A 17,739-nucleotide genomic window follows, 5' to 3' on the forward strand; every position below is an offset into this window, starting at 1 on the left:
ATTCTCATTAAAAAACCAGGAGACTGGCGTCGACACCAACACAGTCAAATGGGTTCCTAACTGGCTGTAGGGCCATGCCCAGAGAGTGGTGGTGGTTGGGTCTTATTCGACCTGGCGGGATGTGGGCAGCGGGGTTCCCCAGGGCTCAGTCCTCGGGCCCGCACTGTTCAACATTTTCATCAGCAACTTACATGAGGGGGGATGTGGGGATGCTAGAAGGGAGGAATAGGCTGCAATCGGACTTAGGTTACAGGGGTGGGCGGCTGAGAACAGGATGGGTTTCAACATTGACAAGTGCAGGGTACTGCACCTGGGGAGGAAGAGCCAACAGCAGACCTACAGGCTGGGGAACTCCCTTCTCGTCAGTGCAGAGGCAGAATAGGATCTTGGGAGTCATTATTGATGCCAAAATGAACATGGGCCAACAGTGTGGGGAAGCGATCAGGAAGGCCAAACGTACCTTGTCATGCATCCACAGATGCATCTCAAGCAGATCCAAGGAGGTGATCCTCCCCCTCTATGCGGCACTGGTCAGGCCGCAGCTCGGGTACTGTGTCTGGTTCTAGGTGCCACACTTCAGGAGGGATGTGGACAGCATAGAGAGGGTCCAGAGGAGGGCCACTTGCATGATCAGGGGGCAGGCCCTACGAGGAGAGGCTATGGGACCTGAACCTGTTCAGCCTCCACAAGAGAAGGCTGAGGGGGGATCTAGTGGCCGTTGACAGCCTAGTCAGAGGGGACCAGCAGGCATTGGGGGAGTCCCTGTTCCTCAGAGCACTCCCAGGAGTGACAACAAATAATGGTCACAAGCTGGCAGAGGGTAAATTCAGACTAGACATCAGAAGGTGACACTTCACTGTCAGGGCAGCTAGGATCTGGAACCAACTTCCAAGAGAAGTGGTGCTGGCTCCTACCCTGGGGGTCTTTAAGAGGAGGCTGGATGAACACCTGGCCGGGGTCATTTGACCCCAGTACTCTTTCCTGCCATGGCAGGGTGTCAGACTAGATGATCTGCTGAGATCCCTTCTGACCCTACCAACTATCAAACTATGAAACTATGAAGTGATGTTACACATGGAGTCGTACACAAACTTTTGTTCCATCTTTTACTTTGCCCTGCTGTGTCTCCTCCTCTCTCCAGGACCTGAGGAAAGCTACTGTCATACCCTAAAGCTTGTCTGTGTCTTCTCCAATCATGAAGATGGTCCAATAAAATAGATCACTCACATGAATTCCTTAATCTTAAGTAACTTAACACTTTCAGTTCCTGTTTGGTTTGATGCCCAGAAAAATACAGAGGATTTATTTCTGGTGTAAAGTAGGGGTGGTCCCCTACCTCTGGCCTTTGGAGCCATAGGTATCCAGCCCACAGAGCTCCCCATGGATTAGGAAATTTGGCAGCAGGGGAGCAGTGACAATAAATATGGCCACCATCCCCCCACTGCCAAATTTCCAACTCCCAAACCACCGGCAGCAGGTTGGGGCCAGGTCACACTCCCTCTTCCGATCCCCATGGCTGGATGAAGCCAGGCCATGCTCCTCTCCCCTAGCTGGGTAGGGCTGGGTCACACCCCTTTCCTCCATGGACTCATGCCCTCTTCTGCCCCCACAAGGCTAGGCCTAGCCCCCTTCTCCCTGTGGAGCTGGGTTGAGGCTGTTCCCTGTCCTCCGTGGGTTTGGGCCATACCCTTTCTCCCTTACAGGGTCCAGGTTGGAGCCAGGATACCCCTTGTCCCCCTCTGTGTAGCTGGATGGGGCAGTGCTACAATCATCCTATACCAGATTGGGACCATCAGCCAGATCTAGCCAGAATGGCCTGGGCACTGCCTATCCGGCTGCTGGACAAAAAGGTTGACCACCACTGGTCTAAAGTATGTTAAAAGATTGAAGGGCTTTGTAAACATCTTATCTTGTAGATAAGATCTCACTGGAAAATATTCCTTGGCAACAACTGTAAATACTGAAGTATTTAAAAAGATTACAACCTGCTTTGATGCAATATTCTTGTTTTGTCAGCCATCTTTTCTTAATCTATTGTTCCCCACAGAACTTTAACCTATTACAGCTCTATTCATTGTTTGTAGCTGAGAAGAATTCACCTTTTCCTTTTTGTAATCATCCTTTTAAGAAAAAAACTCAAAACTTTATTTAGTGGTGAATCCAACTTATCAAATAACATTTAATATTTAAAGATATATCCAATCCCCTAAAATATATACTGTAAGGTTTTGTGCATGATGGTTGTCCATCTGCCACCACTCCCCTTCACTCTAAGTTGCCTTTCATGATGCTCTCCTGCCATGCTTTGATGTTCAAAAGAAGGCATATAAGGAGAGGGGGATGTTTACTACCCCAAGTAAGGTGGTCCCTTACCACACCTGAATAGGCATGGGCCTGTGACCCCTTCCCAGGAGTCCTCCATTGGCAGTCATTTGCCAGTGATTCCAGGATGGCCTTTAATACCATGCTGTTTGATAAACTTTCTACAATATAGCTAATCATCAGTTGTCGCTTATCAACTGGGCAGTCTTGTCCTTATTTTGATAATTCAGTAATTTATATGTCTAATGAGTACCAGATGTCTCTGTGATCACTTTCTCACTCAACTCACATGAATTAACTTATCCCTCATTTAATCAACTCTACCCTACTTCATCAATTCTCTTTTGATGAACAGAGATCAAGTCTATCGACAGCCAATTAATCAATTTCTTAATTGGCAGATAAATTGACAGTTTTTGCCTTATTCAATTAATTAACTCTTCTCAACCCCTTTGATTCATTAAGTCCAGTGGGACCAGTATCTTGCTTAAGCCCACTCCAGGGGTGGGGGGGGGGGAACCCCTTTTCTCCTAAGCACTCATCCACCTAGCCAGGCACAATATCCCTCTAAAGGAACCCTTCATGAGTCCCTCTTACTGGCTTCCAGTGGTCCTTCCCTTTCATCGTGGCCTTATGGTCATCTCTGTTATGGGGAATATCCAGTCTTTCATGACCAGCTCCTACTCCAGTAAAATCCACCAGTCCAGCGCCTAACATTAGTCCTGTACCTCCACATGGCTTAACAAGCTCTCTCTTGCTCATGTTCCCCTCTCCAGGGAAACTTCCCTAGAGCTGGCACAGCCTCATCTTCCAGCTGCTTTCCCTTCTGCCAATAGGAGTCAGTTCTGGGGTCCCATGGCTTGGCTTTTCCATGTGGCAGGCATGAAGGATTGGTCCCATTACATATATATATAGATATTTATTGCTTATCAACAATGTTTCTGTAGCCTAAATCACTCACTTTCCACAGAAGTCTTGCATGACTTTCTTTCAGTCTCTTACAGTTCCTTTGTTTCCATCGATGTTAAGTTTTTATATTTATTCATCGCTATATAGTAGTAATTCATTCCTTTTCCCCTAAAAGTCTTCATAATACAAATATCTGTATCTTCTACTTGTCTTTGTTTCCAAATGCTGTGTAATATTTATCTATGCTTTATGCTTTTTGGTGCTCTCCTCAATGTATGACTAAACCTAAATACAGCATTCTAAAATGAAGCCTAAATGGGTCATGCACTACTGAATACTCTGCCATGCTTATTTTACATTAGCTACTGCTGTAGGCATTTGCCTTTATTTACGATATTGAAGTCATGTAATTATAGATAATTTATATAATCTGACTATCAGCACTTTCTCTGAGGTGATGCTGTCCAGGAAATTTCCCTTATCAGTAGAGCTGTGTGAACAACTGTTTTGTTTTGGTTTACAGTTCTGAAGATTTGAAAAAAAATGTTTGTTGATCATAACAGATTCACCTCCCCCCCGCCAAATGTTCAGTGCACTGGAAAGTCCAAAAAAACTTTAAAACTTTCAAGTGATACAAAATACCATTTCTTAATCTCCTACATTTTTTCCATATAATTTTCAAGTAAAAATAAAGTAAATATCAGAAACCAAAGTAATTTTGAATAAGAAACATGAAGAATTCATATTGAACATCTGAATTATGCGGACTCCTGGATTTTTTTTCAGCTGTAAAAAATAAAAATACTTGAATTTGAATCAGAGAAATTGACTCAGCTTCAAATGTTTTTATCAACCTGTAACTTTTTAAAAAAATAATTAAAAAAATATTTTAAAAAGTAGTTACTGCTGAAAAAGTTATTAAAATTTGAGCTCATGAGTAGACATCTAAATATTTTGAGAAGCTCCATGTTCAACATTTGTGATGTACTTCATGATTAGGAATCCTGGTTTTCTTTGTTAAAAAATGTACAATTCTCTGATTTAACCCCTGCATCCATGTTTTTCTGGAATTAAAATGAAATGCCACTATATACACAAGTACCAGTTGAACACATTGTTTTATTGATATATTTACAATTTTAAACCAAGTTGGAAGCCTACCAGTGCCTCAAGCATTATAATAAAATAAATTCTTAATACATATATATTTTGGCATTTAGTTTTGGCTTTTTTATAATGGAAAATGAGAGCTCCCGCTACCTCCTTTGCTCACCAGGAAACAGGTCCAGCTGTGGCTGCTCCCCTGCTGCTTTGTGGTGATGAGCAGCTCTAATATGCTGATGCCATGCCCCTGCCCATACCCTTGCCCCTCACTCCTAAGCCACAGCACCCCCCCGCCCTACCAGTGGCACTCACTCCCAACCCACAGTCTCCCATATCCCTGGCCATGCCAGTGCCCAACTCCTAACCTGCAGCCCCTTACCCTGCCAGCTCTGCTAGTGCCCCTCACTCCTGACCCACAGCCCCCTGGCCCTGCTGGTGCCCCTTATACCCAACCCACAGCCCTTTGCCCCCACCCAGCCCTGCTGGTACACCACACTCCTGACCCACAGCACCCTGCCCCCTCAGCCCTAACGAAGGGGTCCCCCAGCTGTCCCCTGACCCAAGGCCTCAGCCTCCCAGTGTGTGGGGAAGGAGGTGATTGTGTGGGGGAGTGCATAAAGGCAAGTGTGTCTTCTCTTCCAGGTTGGCTGATCTCATACGGCGAGCTTTAAACTAGCCTCGCCGGGGGAGGGGGCTGCAGAAAGACAAGGAGACACCATCCAACCAAGACAGGTGACAAAGGCAAGGAGTGCTAAGGTAAGAAATGGGGGTCCAGACAGTCTCCCTAAAATGGGGGTGGCACACACAGTCTTGCAAGGCCTTAAACGCCTATATACCAATGCTCGCAGTATGGGGAATAAACAGGAGGAACTCGCCCTCAGAATAGCTAGCTCAAACCCAGATGTCATAGGGCTAACAGAAACGTGGTGGGATTCGTCCCATGATTAGGCAGTTAGCATTAGGGTCTATAGGCTTTACAGGTGGGATAGAGAAGGAAGGAAAGGTGGGGGTGTGGCACTCTATGTCAAGGAGCACTACACATCCTCTGCCAGCAGAATGGGGTCAGAGGAAGGGCAGGCTGAAGTGCTCTGGGTTAATATTCAAGGGGACCGTGGGGAGAATGATTTGACGGTGGGGTTCTACTGCAGACCCCCCAACCAAGGGGAGGAGTTGGACCGGGAATTCTCGGGCCAACTTGCAGAGGCACTTAAGGCAAGGGATGTAGTTGTCATGGGTGATTTTAATTACCCGGACATCTGCTGGGAGGAACAGTCAGCCAGGATGGACCATTCCAAGAGGTTCCTAGCTGAGATACAGGACCTCCACTTAATCCAGGAGGTGCACAGTTCCACCAGAGGAAACGCCCTGTTGGAGTTGGACCTGGTCCTGGCCACAGGTAAGGACCTGGTAAGGGGCCCCCAGGTTCTTGACTACCTGGGTGATAGCAATCATCAATTGCTGGAATTCACCATCCAGTGCAGGGTGTCAAGGGCCTGCAGCAAGACGGTAGCCCTAGACTTTAGGAGGGCCAACTTCAACAAGTTGAGGAGACTAGTGGGTGAGGCGCTGGGGTCCTTGAGGGCAGGGGAACTCAGTGTCCAGGATGAGTGGTTGTTCCTTAAGGAAACGATACTCAGGGCCCAAGGGGAGTCCATCCCAACAAGAAGCAAGGGGGGCAAGAGTGCCCGAAAGCCCCCCTGGCTCACCAAGGGCATCTGGGAATGCCTGCTTGCCAAAAAGGCAGTGTACACCCAGTGGAAGGGGGGGTGCTATCTCCAAAGAGGAGTATACCTCCTCTGCTCGGGCCTGTAGGGGGGCTGTCAGGAAAGCTAAGGCGGACATAGAGCTAGGACTAGCATCCAAGATCAAGGATAATAAAAAGTCCTTTTTCAAATACATAGGGAGGATGAAGAAGGCACCGGGTAATGTGGGGCCCCTGCAAAGTATGCTGGGCAATCTGGTGGTTGCGCCAGAGGAGAAAGTGGAACACTTTAAGCAATTCTTCACGTCCATTTTCTTATGCAGGGACCGGGACTTCCCCGCTGTGATGCCAGATGGACTCAAGGGGAACGCCTCCAGACCTCAGGTTGGGGAGGACCAGGTTAGAGAGCTTCTGGAGGGGCTGGACATGTTCAAGTCAGCGGGTCCAGATGCTCTCCACCCCAGGGTGTTGAGGGAGCTAGATGGGGCTATTGCAGGGCCCTTGGCATGGCTTTACGAGTGGTCGTGGTGCTCGGGCCAGGTGCCAGATGACTGGAAGATAGCTAACATGGTCCCCATCTTCAAAAAAGGGAAGAGAGAGGACCCGGGCAACTATAGGCCCATCAGTCTTACCTTTATCCTTGGGAAACTCTTTGAGAAGATCCTCAAGGAGCACATCAGTGATGGGCCGGCTTCAGGGATGATGCTCAAGGGCAACCAGCACAGTTTCATTAGGGGCAGGTCATGTCATACCAATCTGATTGCCTTTTAGGTCACAAAGGCAATGGATACAGGTGTTGCCGTGGACGTAGTCTTTCTAGACTTCAGCAAGGCCTTTGACACCATCTCCCACCACATCCTCATTAAAAAACTAGGCGACTGTGGCATTGATGCCTACACAGTCAGATGGATTGCAGATTGGCTGAAGGGTCATACTCAGAGGGTGGTGGTGGATGGGTCATATTCAACCTGGGGGGAAGTGGGCAGGGGAGTCCCCCAGGGCTCGGTCCCGGGGCCTGCGCTGTTCAATTTCTTCATCAGCGATTTGGACGACATGGTGATATGCAGCCTGTTTAAATTCGCTGATGATACCAAAATTTGGGGTGAGGTGAGCATGCTAGTAGGGAGGGAAAGACTGCAACAAGACCTGGATAGGTTACAGGAGTGGGCTGACATAAACAGGATGTGTTTCAATACTGACAAGTGCAGGGTGCTGCACTTAGGCAGTAGAAACCAGCAGCACACTTATAGAATGGGAAGCTCCCTTCTTGAGAGCACGGAGGGAGAAAGGGATCTTGGAGTCATTATTGACTCCAAGATGAACATGGGCCGACAATGCGAGGTCACGGTTGGCAGGTGCATCTCAAGTAGAGCCAGGGAGGTGATCCTCCCCCTCTATGCGATGCTGGTCAGGCCACAGCTGGAGTACTGCCTCCAGTTCTGTGTGCCCCACTTCAGGAGGGATGTGGACAACATTGAAAGGGTCCAGAGGAGGGCCACCCGCATGATCTGGGGACAACGGGGCAGACCATACATTGAAGGACTGCAGGACCTGAACCTGTTCAGCCTTCACAAGAGAAGGCTGAGGGGGGACCTGGTGACTGTCTATAAACTCACTAGGGGGGGACCAGAAAGGTTTAGGGGAGACACTGTTTCCCCTAGTGCCCCCTGGCATGACAAGGAACAATGGACACAAATTATTAGAGAGTAGATGTAGATTAGACATCCACAAGAACTACTTGACAATCAGAGTGGCTAGGAGCTGGAACCAACTTCCTAGGGAAGTGGTGCTGGCTCCTACCCTGGGGATCTTTAAGAAGAGGCTTGATGACTACTTGTCTGGACTCATTTGAGTCCAGTCTTTTCTCCTACCCAGGCGGGGGATCGGACTTGAAGATCTACAAGGTCCCTTCCGACCCGACTTCTATGATTCCATGATTCTATGTGTGGGGCAGGGGGTGTTTAGGCATAGGCAACACCACTGGTAATGCATTGAGGGAATATATGGAGGGGCATGTATCTCCCCAGATTTCTGTGTTGACAGTTGGGTGTGGGGCACGGGGCTGGAGACTGGATGGACCAACACCGGGCAGGAGCTGCCTCTGTGGCCCAGTGAGCAGGACCCAGCATTGCAGGTTGGAGGGGGGTGAGGAGGCATGGTGCTGCTGCTGCCGGAAGCCAGCGTGTGGTACCAAGGTGAGGTGCCGCCAGTAACCCCAGCAGCAGCGTGGCTGGCAGCTGCTCCAGTTTATGTGGGCAGCAGTGGAGCAAACCTGACCCCAGCCATGGAGGAGGAGGAAGGGATGCATGCGGCATTGCCCTGTCCCAGGCTGGGCCTCCCACGCCACACCAGACAGCCTGGCCACAACTCCCTACCCATCCGGGCAGTGTTTCCTGGCTGCCTTGCCTCCATTTCTGAGACATGGGCACTGGGCCTCAGTGCTGCTGGCCTGGGCACACAACTCCCTGCTTCCCCTGAAGGATCCCCCACTGTCCTCTCTTGCTGGAGGGGCAGGCACCACTGGGCTGGCCTAAGAAAAACAGAGAGCTGGGCTTGCCAGCAGCACCAAGTACTGCCCCTGCCCCACCACAGCCCTGGTGCCCGGACACCTCCCCCCAGTGCCAGCAGGCACCCAAGCTATGTTACAGGCACACACACAGACTCCCACACACATCCTCTCCATAAACCCCTGTCACACACATATGCCCCACACACAGCCCCCCAGATGGTTCCCACGCCCTGGCCCTCAACCCCTCAGTCCATTGACTTACCACCAGTATCCAGCAGCCAGGGCTGCTCCCACAACCCTGCCTGGCTGCATTGCTGGCCACATGTGTGTGTGCATGCACACAAACATAGTGCCTCCTGCCTCCAATTGCCATTCTCCTGGTCCCCCCCAAGCCCCAAGCTAAAACTCTTTTAGCCTGCAAGGGGAAATCCATGGTTTCCTGCTTCTGAGGGGAAAGTCTGAGATTTTCTCCTTTAAAGGGAAAAATCTGGATTTTTACATGAGAAGTGGAAAGCCCAGATCCCTGCTCATGATACACACTCATTTTCTCGCTTAGGCCCTTGCTACATGTTACATATATTATTCAATTAACTAGTTAATCTCACAACAAATTTAGCCTGGCTACATGTGCAAAGTAAGACCAACCACAAGTGCAAATTATCATACAATTAACTGGTTAATTGGACAATATATTTAGACCAGCCACACTTGCAAAGTACTTACCACACAATACAAATGACTACCCAGCTATAAAAAGAGCCAATCAGCTATAAATCTAGTGCTTGAAAATGTGTAGCAACTCTATAGCTGGTTTCTATTCATCTTAATTTGAACATGTAGCAGAGCCCTTTGTATCATAGTAGAATGGGGGCCTATTTTATGAATTGACTGATAAGCCAGTTAGATTTTAAAGGTGAATTCTAATATTCATGAAAATTAGGGTTGGAAAGGACCTCAGCAGGTCATCTAGTCCAACTGCCTGCTCCAAGGAGGATCAGCCCAAAATAGATCATCCCAGCTAAGGCTTTGTCTAGCTGGGTCTTAAAAACCTCCAAGGACAGAGAGTCCACAACCTCTCTAGGCAGGGCTGTCCATAGGGGTGTGCAGGGCCTGGGTCATATGAGCCTGTGTGGCCGGTGGGTGGCAAGCGGGGAGTGGGGGGAGGTGGCAGTGAGTGGCCAGAGTGCAGAGCCGGAGGTGCATGGCAGCTGCAGCACAGCTGGCAGCACGTAGCAGCCATGGCGGAGGGCACTTGGCAGCCATGGGAGGGCTTGTACGGCACTGTCCGTGGAGCCCACCAAAGTGTGGGGTTTTGGGTGATCACCCCGATTTACCCCCCATTAGAGATGGTTCTGTCTCTAGGTAACCTGTTCCAGTATTTCACTACCTTCCTAGTGAAAAACTTTTTCCTAATATCTAACCTAAACTTCCTTTGCTGCAACTTGACCATTGCTCCTTGTTCTGTTATTTGTTACCACTGAGAACAAGGTATTTGAAAGCTGGTAATAAGCTAGGCTTGCCACTCTGACATGATAGTATTGGGTTGGAATTTTGCAATGATAAGCACTTCTGAGTCCAGGTGATGTGGGGTGTATTTCTCAAACAAGTAAGTTGGTAAGCAGTCTTTATTAATTTACCAAGAATCACAGAAGCATATAAATGAATTATTTGATAAAATAAAATAAATATTTTAAGCATATACCGAACATACAAATGTGGTCTTGTCATTCATTTTCCTAAACAATACTCGGCTAAAGGATGCAATTTTCCAAAGGCATTTTTAGAAATATGGTCCCTGCTATTTGAACTAGTTCATATAATAAGGACAGATTTAAAATATTATAAATACATGTTTATATTTCCAAAATATAGGTGATGTTATAAGATACACCAATGTGTTGGCTATATAAAAAGAAACACCTCTGTAGCATTATTTATTAAACAAACCCCCAATATATGGTTATTTGAAGACTCGGCAAAGAGCATGGACTCAACAATATAAATCTCAGTAAGGGATGTACAGACTAAAAGAAACATAATGAAAAGAAATCATGTGTGGACAGGCTTTTTATTTTAAAAATATTTCTTAAATTCATTAAATACAGTGTAAAATACAGCACAGGTACTTTTGAAAGTCAGTTTATGAATATTGTGTCAGTTATTTATAGGTGTACACACACACACACACACACACACACTCACTCCTACACACAGAGTGCAGATAATTATTGAAACCATACTACAAAATAAACAAAAAGTTCAGGTAGATAATTTATTAACAGTAACTTTTTAAATATATTTTACTTTCCTGTGTTATTGACTGCATATAAAGTCTTGGTCTTAAAATACATCATAGTATATAAGAATTCTATAAACTCTAGTACCTCCAAAATAAACATCATAAATATAATTCAGAAAACACAAATGTGTAGCCTGCTAAGCCACCCTTGCATTTGCTATAATCCAAACTGTCAGAGGGCTGGAAGGATTTTGAAATCTTGACCATGAGTACAAAAGATTATGACAACTCCCAACACAACACATGCAGGAAGCTCTGCCACCAAAGCACTTTCAGCTAAGATATCCAATAGACAAAGCACCATATGCTACAATTAAAACACAAAAGCCAGTCAAAATAGGCTATGAAATACTGCCACATACAGGACAAGAGAAACTATGATACTATCTTCAATAACTGAGAGTCAGTATTACAGCATTGGTCACAGAGCACCCAATTATTTAAAAAAAAAGTGTCAAGCCATTTTGATTAGCCTGGATAACAGCCTGGTCACAAGACTAATTTTTGCCTGAGTAATGTCTGGAGGGACATTAGGATTAGCAGTCAGTAGGGTAGTATGAGCTGAAGAAACACAGCAATCATCAGGGGTGCATCTACAGTTTGATCCCTGGCATCGGACTGTTTCAGGGAATGCTGATATAAAGTAAATCAGTTGATAGAAGTTCTGAAAATAATATTGAACCATGTTAGAGCTCCTACTGTCAGCCAGACCTTCTAACTCATCTCACTGGAGACTCCTCTGACTACGGATGGACTGCTGCGGGTTAGGTAAAGGAGATACTCAGAACAGTGTGCTTGGGGGTTTAATTATTTTTTCTGATACAATCTGATTAAGCACAAAAGTAGTGCCAGGCACATGCATGTAACTAGGAAAGCAAATTATTGTGGTGCATAATGCTATTTTGTTCTTGTAATTATTCTGTTCTTCACTGAGGATATTTGGACCTTATTCCCCCAACGAAGGCTCCATTCCTAAAGGAAATATTAAAATGTTTCCATTTACAGCCAAAGAATTGGGACTATCATGGGAAAACGTATAACAGGAATGACAAGTTGCTTATTATGATCTGGAATTAACTTTGATCATGAATTCTGTGCATCATTTTCTCAAGTATTTTCTCTAACAATACATTTATAGATTACCAAGGGACATGAATGATAACTATAGTTTAATTTAAAAGTCAGGTTACATAGTATGCTAAATTCCAAAATGTGACATGAACATTTTAACACTGGTCTTGGAGAAATGACACCAAAAAACAATATTTCATTGTAATGTTAGAGAACAGACAAAACAAAACGTGAACATACTTTACACTTGTGTCATACAGCATAACAATTATCATCCTATTAATATGATTTTGTTTTCTATAAAATATGTACCAAATAGTTTAGCAAGAACAACAAAGCCTACATTGTTAATTGTAGAAAGTGTGCATACAGCCACATGCCTTTCAGTGACACACAGCAGCAATCATCACCGTCTATAAATACTCGAGAGACACCTTAGCAAAATCACTACCTCTTGACTGGAAAGGGAACATTTACCACAAGCCTCTCTTGCTTGCAAAATATTTTTTTTCTTTAAAAAAATAATTTTACATTTTTTTCTACTTCTTTGTTCAAAACTATCAAGGTGTTTGGGGCAGGATTGAGAATATCTCCACCACACAAGCCCATGTGCCACATCTCCCTCCGGTCTGGTCCCTCTAGACACTCCTGCCCTCTTCATTCCCAGTTTTACTGCTGCTGCTGCTCCTGGTTGATATCATCTTGCACATCTAGGTGGATCTGGCATCCTCAATAAAACTGACCACAAAGAAACTGCCCACGTCATGCATCAAGGGAACCTAAAACAACCCCTGCATAAAAATCACTAATCTTTCCCAGGCAAAGTATTCCTCAGGGGCACCTTGTAACGAATAGCAGGTATTGGATCATATCAAGTAGAAATGTGATTCTTGGGTTGGCTACATCCTTTTACAACTACATTCACAGATTCCTGTGTACCAGACACCTTTCTGCTGTAGCCTGCTGAGGAAGAGAAGGGAGTGGCTCACACAATTCATAGGCTGAAGGGAAAATGCTGATCTTCCTCACATCCCCTCAAAAGCTTACTGACGTATATTCTTCAGAGCAGTATAGAAATATTAATCTTCAAGTACTTGATTGATATGTGAGGGTAGGAAATCAGAGCTCAAGGAGTGGCCTCCCCCAGCTAGCGCACTCCTCTGTGTGGGCCAGCCACAGTCTAGCTGAAGACTGCTCCATGCTAGTCACTGCCTGTTCTAGTTTCCTAAGCACAGTCCATTCTCCTATTGCATCGCTTCTTCTTGGGACCCTCAGGGAGAGCAAGCCAGTTGTCACCCCAGCAACCACAAGTTCATGCCTTTAGGCAAATAGAACATGGGATAAGTTAAAATTTCAATGGTTAGTTACCAAAAGAAAACCCTTGGAGCTCTGACTTGAGCAAAGTGCTTACTGGAGTTGAGGGCTGGCAAGGTTCTTTGGGTAAATGTGATATCTTTCATTAGACCAGCTAAATAGTTGGAAAAATGTTTTCTTTGCAAGCTTTCAGGTACAAACACCCTTCTTCAGGCATAGAGAGAGTCTGGTGGTGCTGTGTGTGCTCGTGGATGGAACAGAAACCAATATGCAAAACGTAGGTCAGTGAAAATGCAAATGCATGGCAGTGTGGATCAGAGATGATGGGAGACAACAGGTGTGAGACAGGTAGGCAGGGGGAGAAAAAGGGAATATTGACTGGGTGACAGAATGTAGCTGGTAAAATGTAGAGAGGTTACCTAGGGTCACTGGATGGCCGGTAGGTTATATACTGGAGTTGATGGGAGTTTTTCTCCCAGTGCAAAAAGCCGCAAGAACTGCAACATGTGGTGCGCTAAGTGGGAACTTGCTTTCTGCTTTATCTCTTATGCTCCTATCAAGCGAGTACATCAGGGTACTGTATTTGACTGTGCAGCACAAGAAGATGCAGCTTGGAATTACCCTTTATAACACCAGGAGGTGGACACTTTCTTCATAAGATGAGCTGAAACCTTCCTTACAATGAACTGGGATGCTATGAAATTCCTCAGTAAAGCAGAACAAATGAGCCAAATCATGTTGGGTCACTGAATAAATGTTGTCATGGATGCAGCAGTCCATCCTCCCTTTTAAGCTGAGCTCTGTGTACTGTGTATTTGAAGCTGGCAGGGAGCCTCTGTCTGTGGCACACAGAAGATACTTAGACTTCAGTATAGGACTGTTCTGCCTGTACTCCCTGCTGAGCTCCGTCCAACACTTAAAATTGTGTACAGAAGGCACTATGTGAACTTTTGCCACAAGCCTGAACTTCAGCAGTAAAATTGCTCGAGAAAGTGACTTTCTGTAAGCAACGACCATTACATTATGCAGAAGGCAGGTTCAGAAGCAAGCAGAGGCTGCATAAACGAGTTCAAATAGTCTGAGAGCTCTCCCAAGGTTTGTTTTCCTGGTAGAAAAGCTTACTCGGAGACCCCTAAAAACCTGAGACTTGTGGTGCTGATGCTGCGCAGCCAGGGAGCCCCTGTGCATACATCACAGTGTGCACTGCCTGTTCCTCAGTGTGTCTAGAGAAAGATGACAGCCTGATTGGCTGACCCACATTGTTCAGGCTCAGCCTGTGTTTCCCTGTAGCATACTGTGGGGATTGTGGAGGGGGTGTATTAGGTCCCTTGCTTGGCTGGGGCAGTAGACTCCAGCCAAAGTGAAATACTGTCTCCCAGGGAGGCAGGGAGGAAGGAGCAATGCACCCTGGGATGCTAGAGGACTGTGCTGTGGCTTCCCTCAGAATGTGTACAGACATTCACTGTCCCAGGTGGAACTATCCCAGAAGCAATTTAACCATAGTTGTTTTCTGATTATTGTGCTCCTAGAGAGGTCATTTTTGTACTGGGAGAAATATCCTGAACATCTGTACATCCCTAGTTTTTCTTGGGAGCGCAGCAACTCTCTCAGGAGAAACTGTAGTTGGCCAGAGAAACACTTCTCCCAAATGTCTTTGTATATTGTCTTATAAGGCAACGTGTTGGAAAATTTGGAAGTGATTCAAGGTTTGACAGTTTTCTGCTCCATTAAAAGCTCTTAACTACCCTGGCAGAAAGTAGCACCTACTGCCCAAGTAAAGAGAGGATCAATATATCAAATATTGCCATTCAAGAAACTGCTATCAGTCATTAAGTCTGCACGGGAGTAAAATTGTCCTGTAGCACTAAAAATGTTGAACTCAGCCACAAGGTATTAATGTGGGAGTGAAATACATTTCAAGTGTCATAATCAAGAGTTAGTCCCAAATTTGCAAATTGCTTAAACTTACACTGAAGTAACAAGTATAAATGCAAGTATAATTTGCACAGGCTTCAAAGTAGGTTGAGGAAAAGGTGTACTGACTCCCCAAGAATGGGGTCCACCAAGTTAGTAGGTCTACTGAGTGACTGGGAATGTCCAAACTCAGTGGGAGATGCATCAATAAGGACTTCAGAACTAGACACTAGGGTATTTATTTTAGTAGAAAGAGTGCATTTCTGACTTGGACATCTGTTAACATTCCTCCCTTGCAACAATTTTATGACTTGCTCCTTATTCTCCTTTTATGGACTGTTATTCTTCAATGGACTAGTTCAGCCAACTCACAGCTTATAATAGCATTTTTATTAACACATCATTTTTATTGGTGGGAAAATTTATGCAAAAATGTATTGCTAGTAATATATAAAATGGATCCCTTTTAAATTCTAGCATGGGTAATTGATATTGATGCCACGTAATTTTACTACCACACTTCATGTGGAAGGAAAGGATTTTTTTTAAGGGTGATATCTTTTATTGGACCAACTGCTTGGTTGGAATAAAGTTAGACAAGCTTTTGAATGCAATGCATCATGCATTCCCCATCAGATCTAATGAACCTGATGAAGAATACATTGCATTCAAAAGCTTGTCTAACTTTATTCCAACCAAGCAGTTGGTCCAATAAAAGATATCACCTTAAGAAAAAATCCTTGCTTCTTGCATAATTACTAGTCCACCACAATATAACACTTCTCTAACAAAGGGGAGTCAAATATAGGACCTATGGGCCAGATCCAGCACCTGGCGGTGCCTGTAGGTTTTAGAATAGCCAACAGGTTGCCTGTGAAGCATAATGGATGACTCTGTGAGCTACCAGCTTCAGCTCACATCCTGGAGCAGTGGAGCAGCCGCCACATAGAGCACTGCCCTGGAGCAGCTGTGTGCCACTTCGGGGCTATGCTGCATGCAGTGGCCTCGCAGCCCCATGGCTGCTGTTTCAGTGTACGCAGCACAGTTCCATGATGGTGCCTCTAGGACTGTGCAGCAAAGTCCCTCAATAGCTGCTGTATGCAGTACAGCCCTCAAAGTGGCTGGAGCAGGACTGGGCTGCATAGGCATCCACTCCAACCACTGCAGGGCATGCACTGGATCTGAATGCAGGTCCTGTCTGTGGTTCTGGACTGGCCCATGGACAGGTGCTGCACCACTCATTCAGCCCACGTGGTTGGATGAGTTTCACAGCCCTGCTCTAAGCCTTCCACTAGCATGTTTTTTAATTATGGCCAAATAGTTCAATGAAAGTCAGAGGAAATTCCATTCAAATTCAACAAAATAACCAAATTTTTCTAATATCACACACTTTGAATAGCTAGATGGAGCTTTCAGAATTCATAGCTTATAAAATTAGCTACTTCCCAGATCATTTGGGGAAAAGCTAAATGTAACAAGTGAGAAGTGAGATGTATTTCAAATTTTAGATTTATTGTCCTTCTTTGGTGCTAACCATAAATGTTTTCCAATAATGTTAGTATCAGAGTGTTATTGTTTTGTGTATTTCAGTTTTTAGACAAGCTGAGAATGCCCTAGGGAAGATGGGTGCTATAAATATAATTTATTATTAATATATAATTATATTGATGAAAGAAAGAAAGACATAAAAATTCTGTGTGGTGCTCAAATGAAATAACAGTCCAAACAAAATCACATTTTGGAGGAGCACTTAAGGCTTTGTCAGTGTACAACCTAATCTGGTTCTCAGTTATATAAATTATTTACAAAGTAGCATGCGTATATCGTAACTTCATTGTATAACACAAGTTCAAAACCTTGCTTTAAGAACAAAGTAACTCGATCCTTGAAATGACTAGGACCAATGTCCAAATCAAGTTTTCTGGTGGAGAAACGTATTATGACAGAAATAAGTCTTACATTATGAAAAATATTATAATTATTTTACAGGTTAAAAGATGCGATTGTAAAAATTTCCAGAGTGCATTGCCTGTAAATTTTATACTGGTCTGGTTAAATCTCAGGCCCCAAATGGTTTGCAGCTAATGACATGTTTTTTGATGGTATTGCTGTAACGTTCCTTATCTGCAAAAGAAGACCAGAACAACCTTTTTGTGAACAGCTGAAATTATTTAAACAGAGTACCATCTTTAGCACAAAGAAACCCTGTTAACTATTTCTTTATGTCCTGTTCTATTCATAGGGAGCAATATAATGTGGAGTTACAGAATTTGAAGGAAATATACTACTCTTGACTAACAGGCTGATCCCCATATCTGTGCCAGATAATGATCATAGTGTTTATTATTTGTTACCATGGATACCATGAAGATACTGCTGTCCACTAAAGTATACTAGAGGAAGACAACGTAATTCTCAGGAACTAGCCCTGTTTTGCCTTCATAGGTTGCTTTTAACCAGCCTGGTTCCACTGATGGGTACACTGCAAAAAAATAAAAAAAATTAACAATTATCAACTCTATCAACAATATCAGACTGATAATGAGAGTGAAAATGGGAAACAAAGTGACATGTCTTTGTTTTTATCTCAGAGAT

General features: G+C 44.8%; 1 protein-coding gene across 2 annotated transcripts in view; it reads right to left on the reverse strand.

Annotated features, from left to right (window-relative positions):
• Window positions 1-10,595: 10,595 nt before the first annotated feature.
• ARHGAP42 (Rho GTPase activating protein 42) overlaps window positions 10,596-17,739 on the reverse strand; it is a 313,916-nt gene continuing 306,772 nt past the window's right edge. The window contains exons 24-25 of one of the 2 annotated variants that reach the window (XM_090030242.1): window positions 17,499-17,626; window positions 10,596-17,268 (exon numbers count right to left, since the gene is read on the reverse strand). In XM_090030242.1, the coding sequence (XP_089886368.1) occupies window positions 17,538-17,626 (89 nt within the window). In that variant the 3' untranslated portion in view covers window positions 10,596-17,268; window positions 17,499-17,537. Of the gene's footprint in view, window positions 17,627-17,739 lie in introns of both variants that reach the window. The other variant, XM_090030234.1, reaches the window with a different exon arrangement.

This window comes from Crocodylus siamensis, chromosome 1 (assembly GCF_052110815.1).
Source record: "Crocodylus siamensis isolate JL-2025a chromosome 1, ASM5211081v1, whole genome shotgun sequence".
NCBI lineage: Eukaryota > Metazoa > Chordata > Crocodylia > Crocodylidae > Crocodylus > Crocodylus siamensis.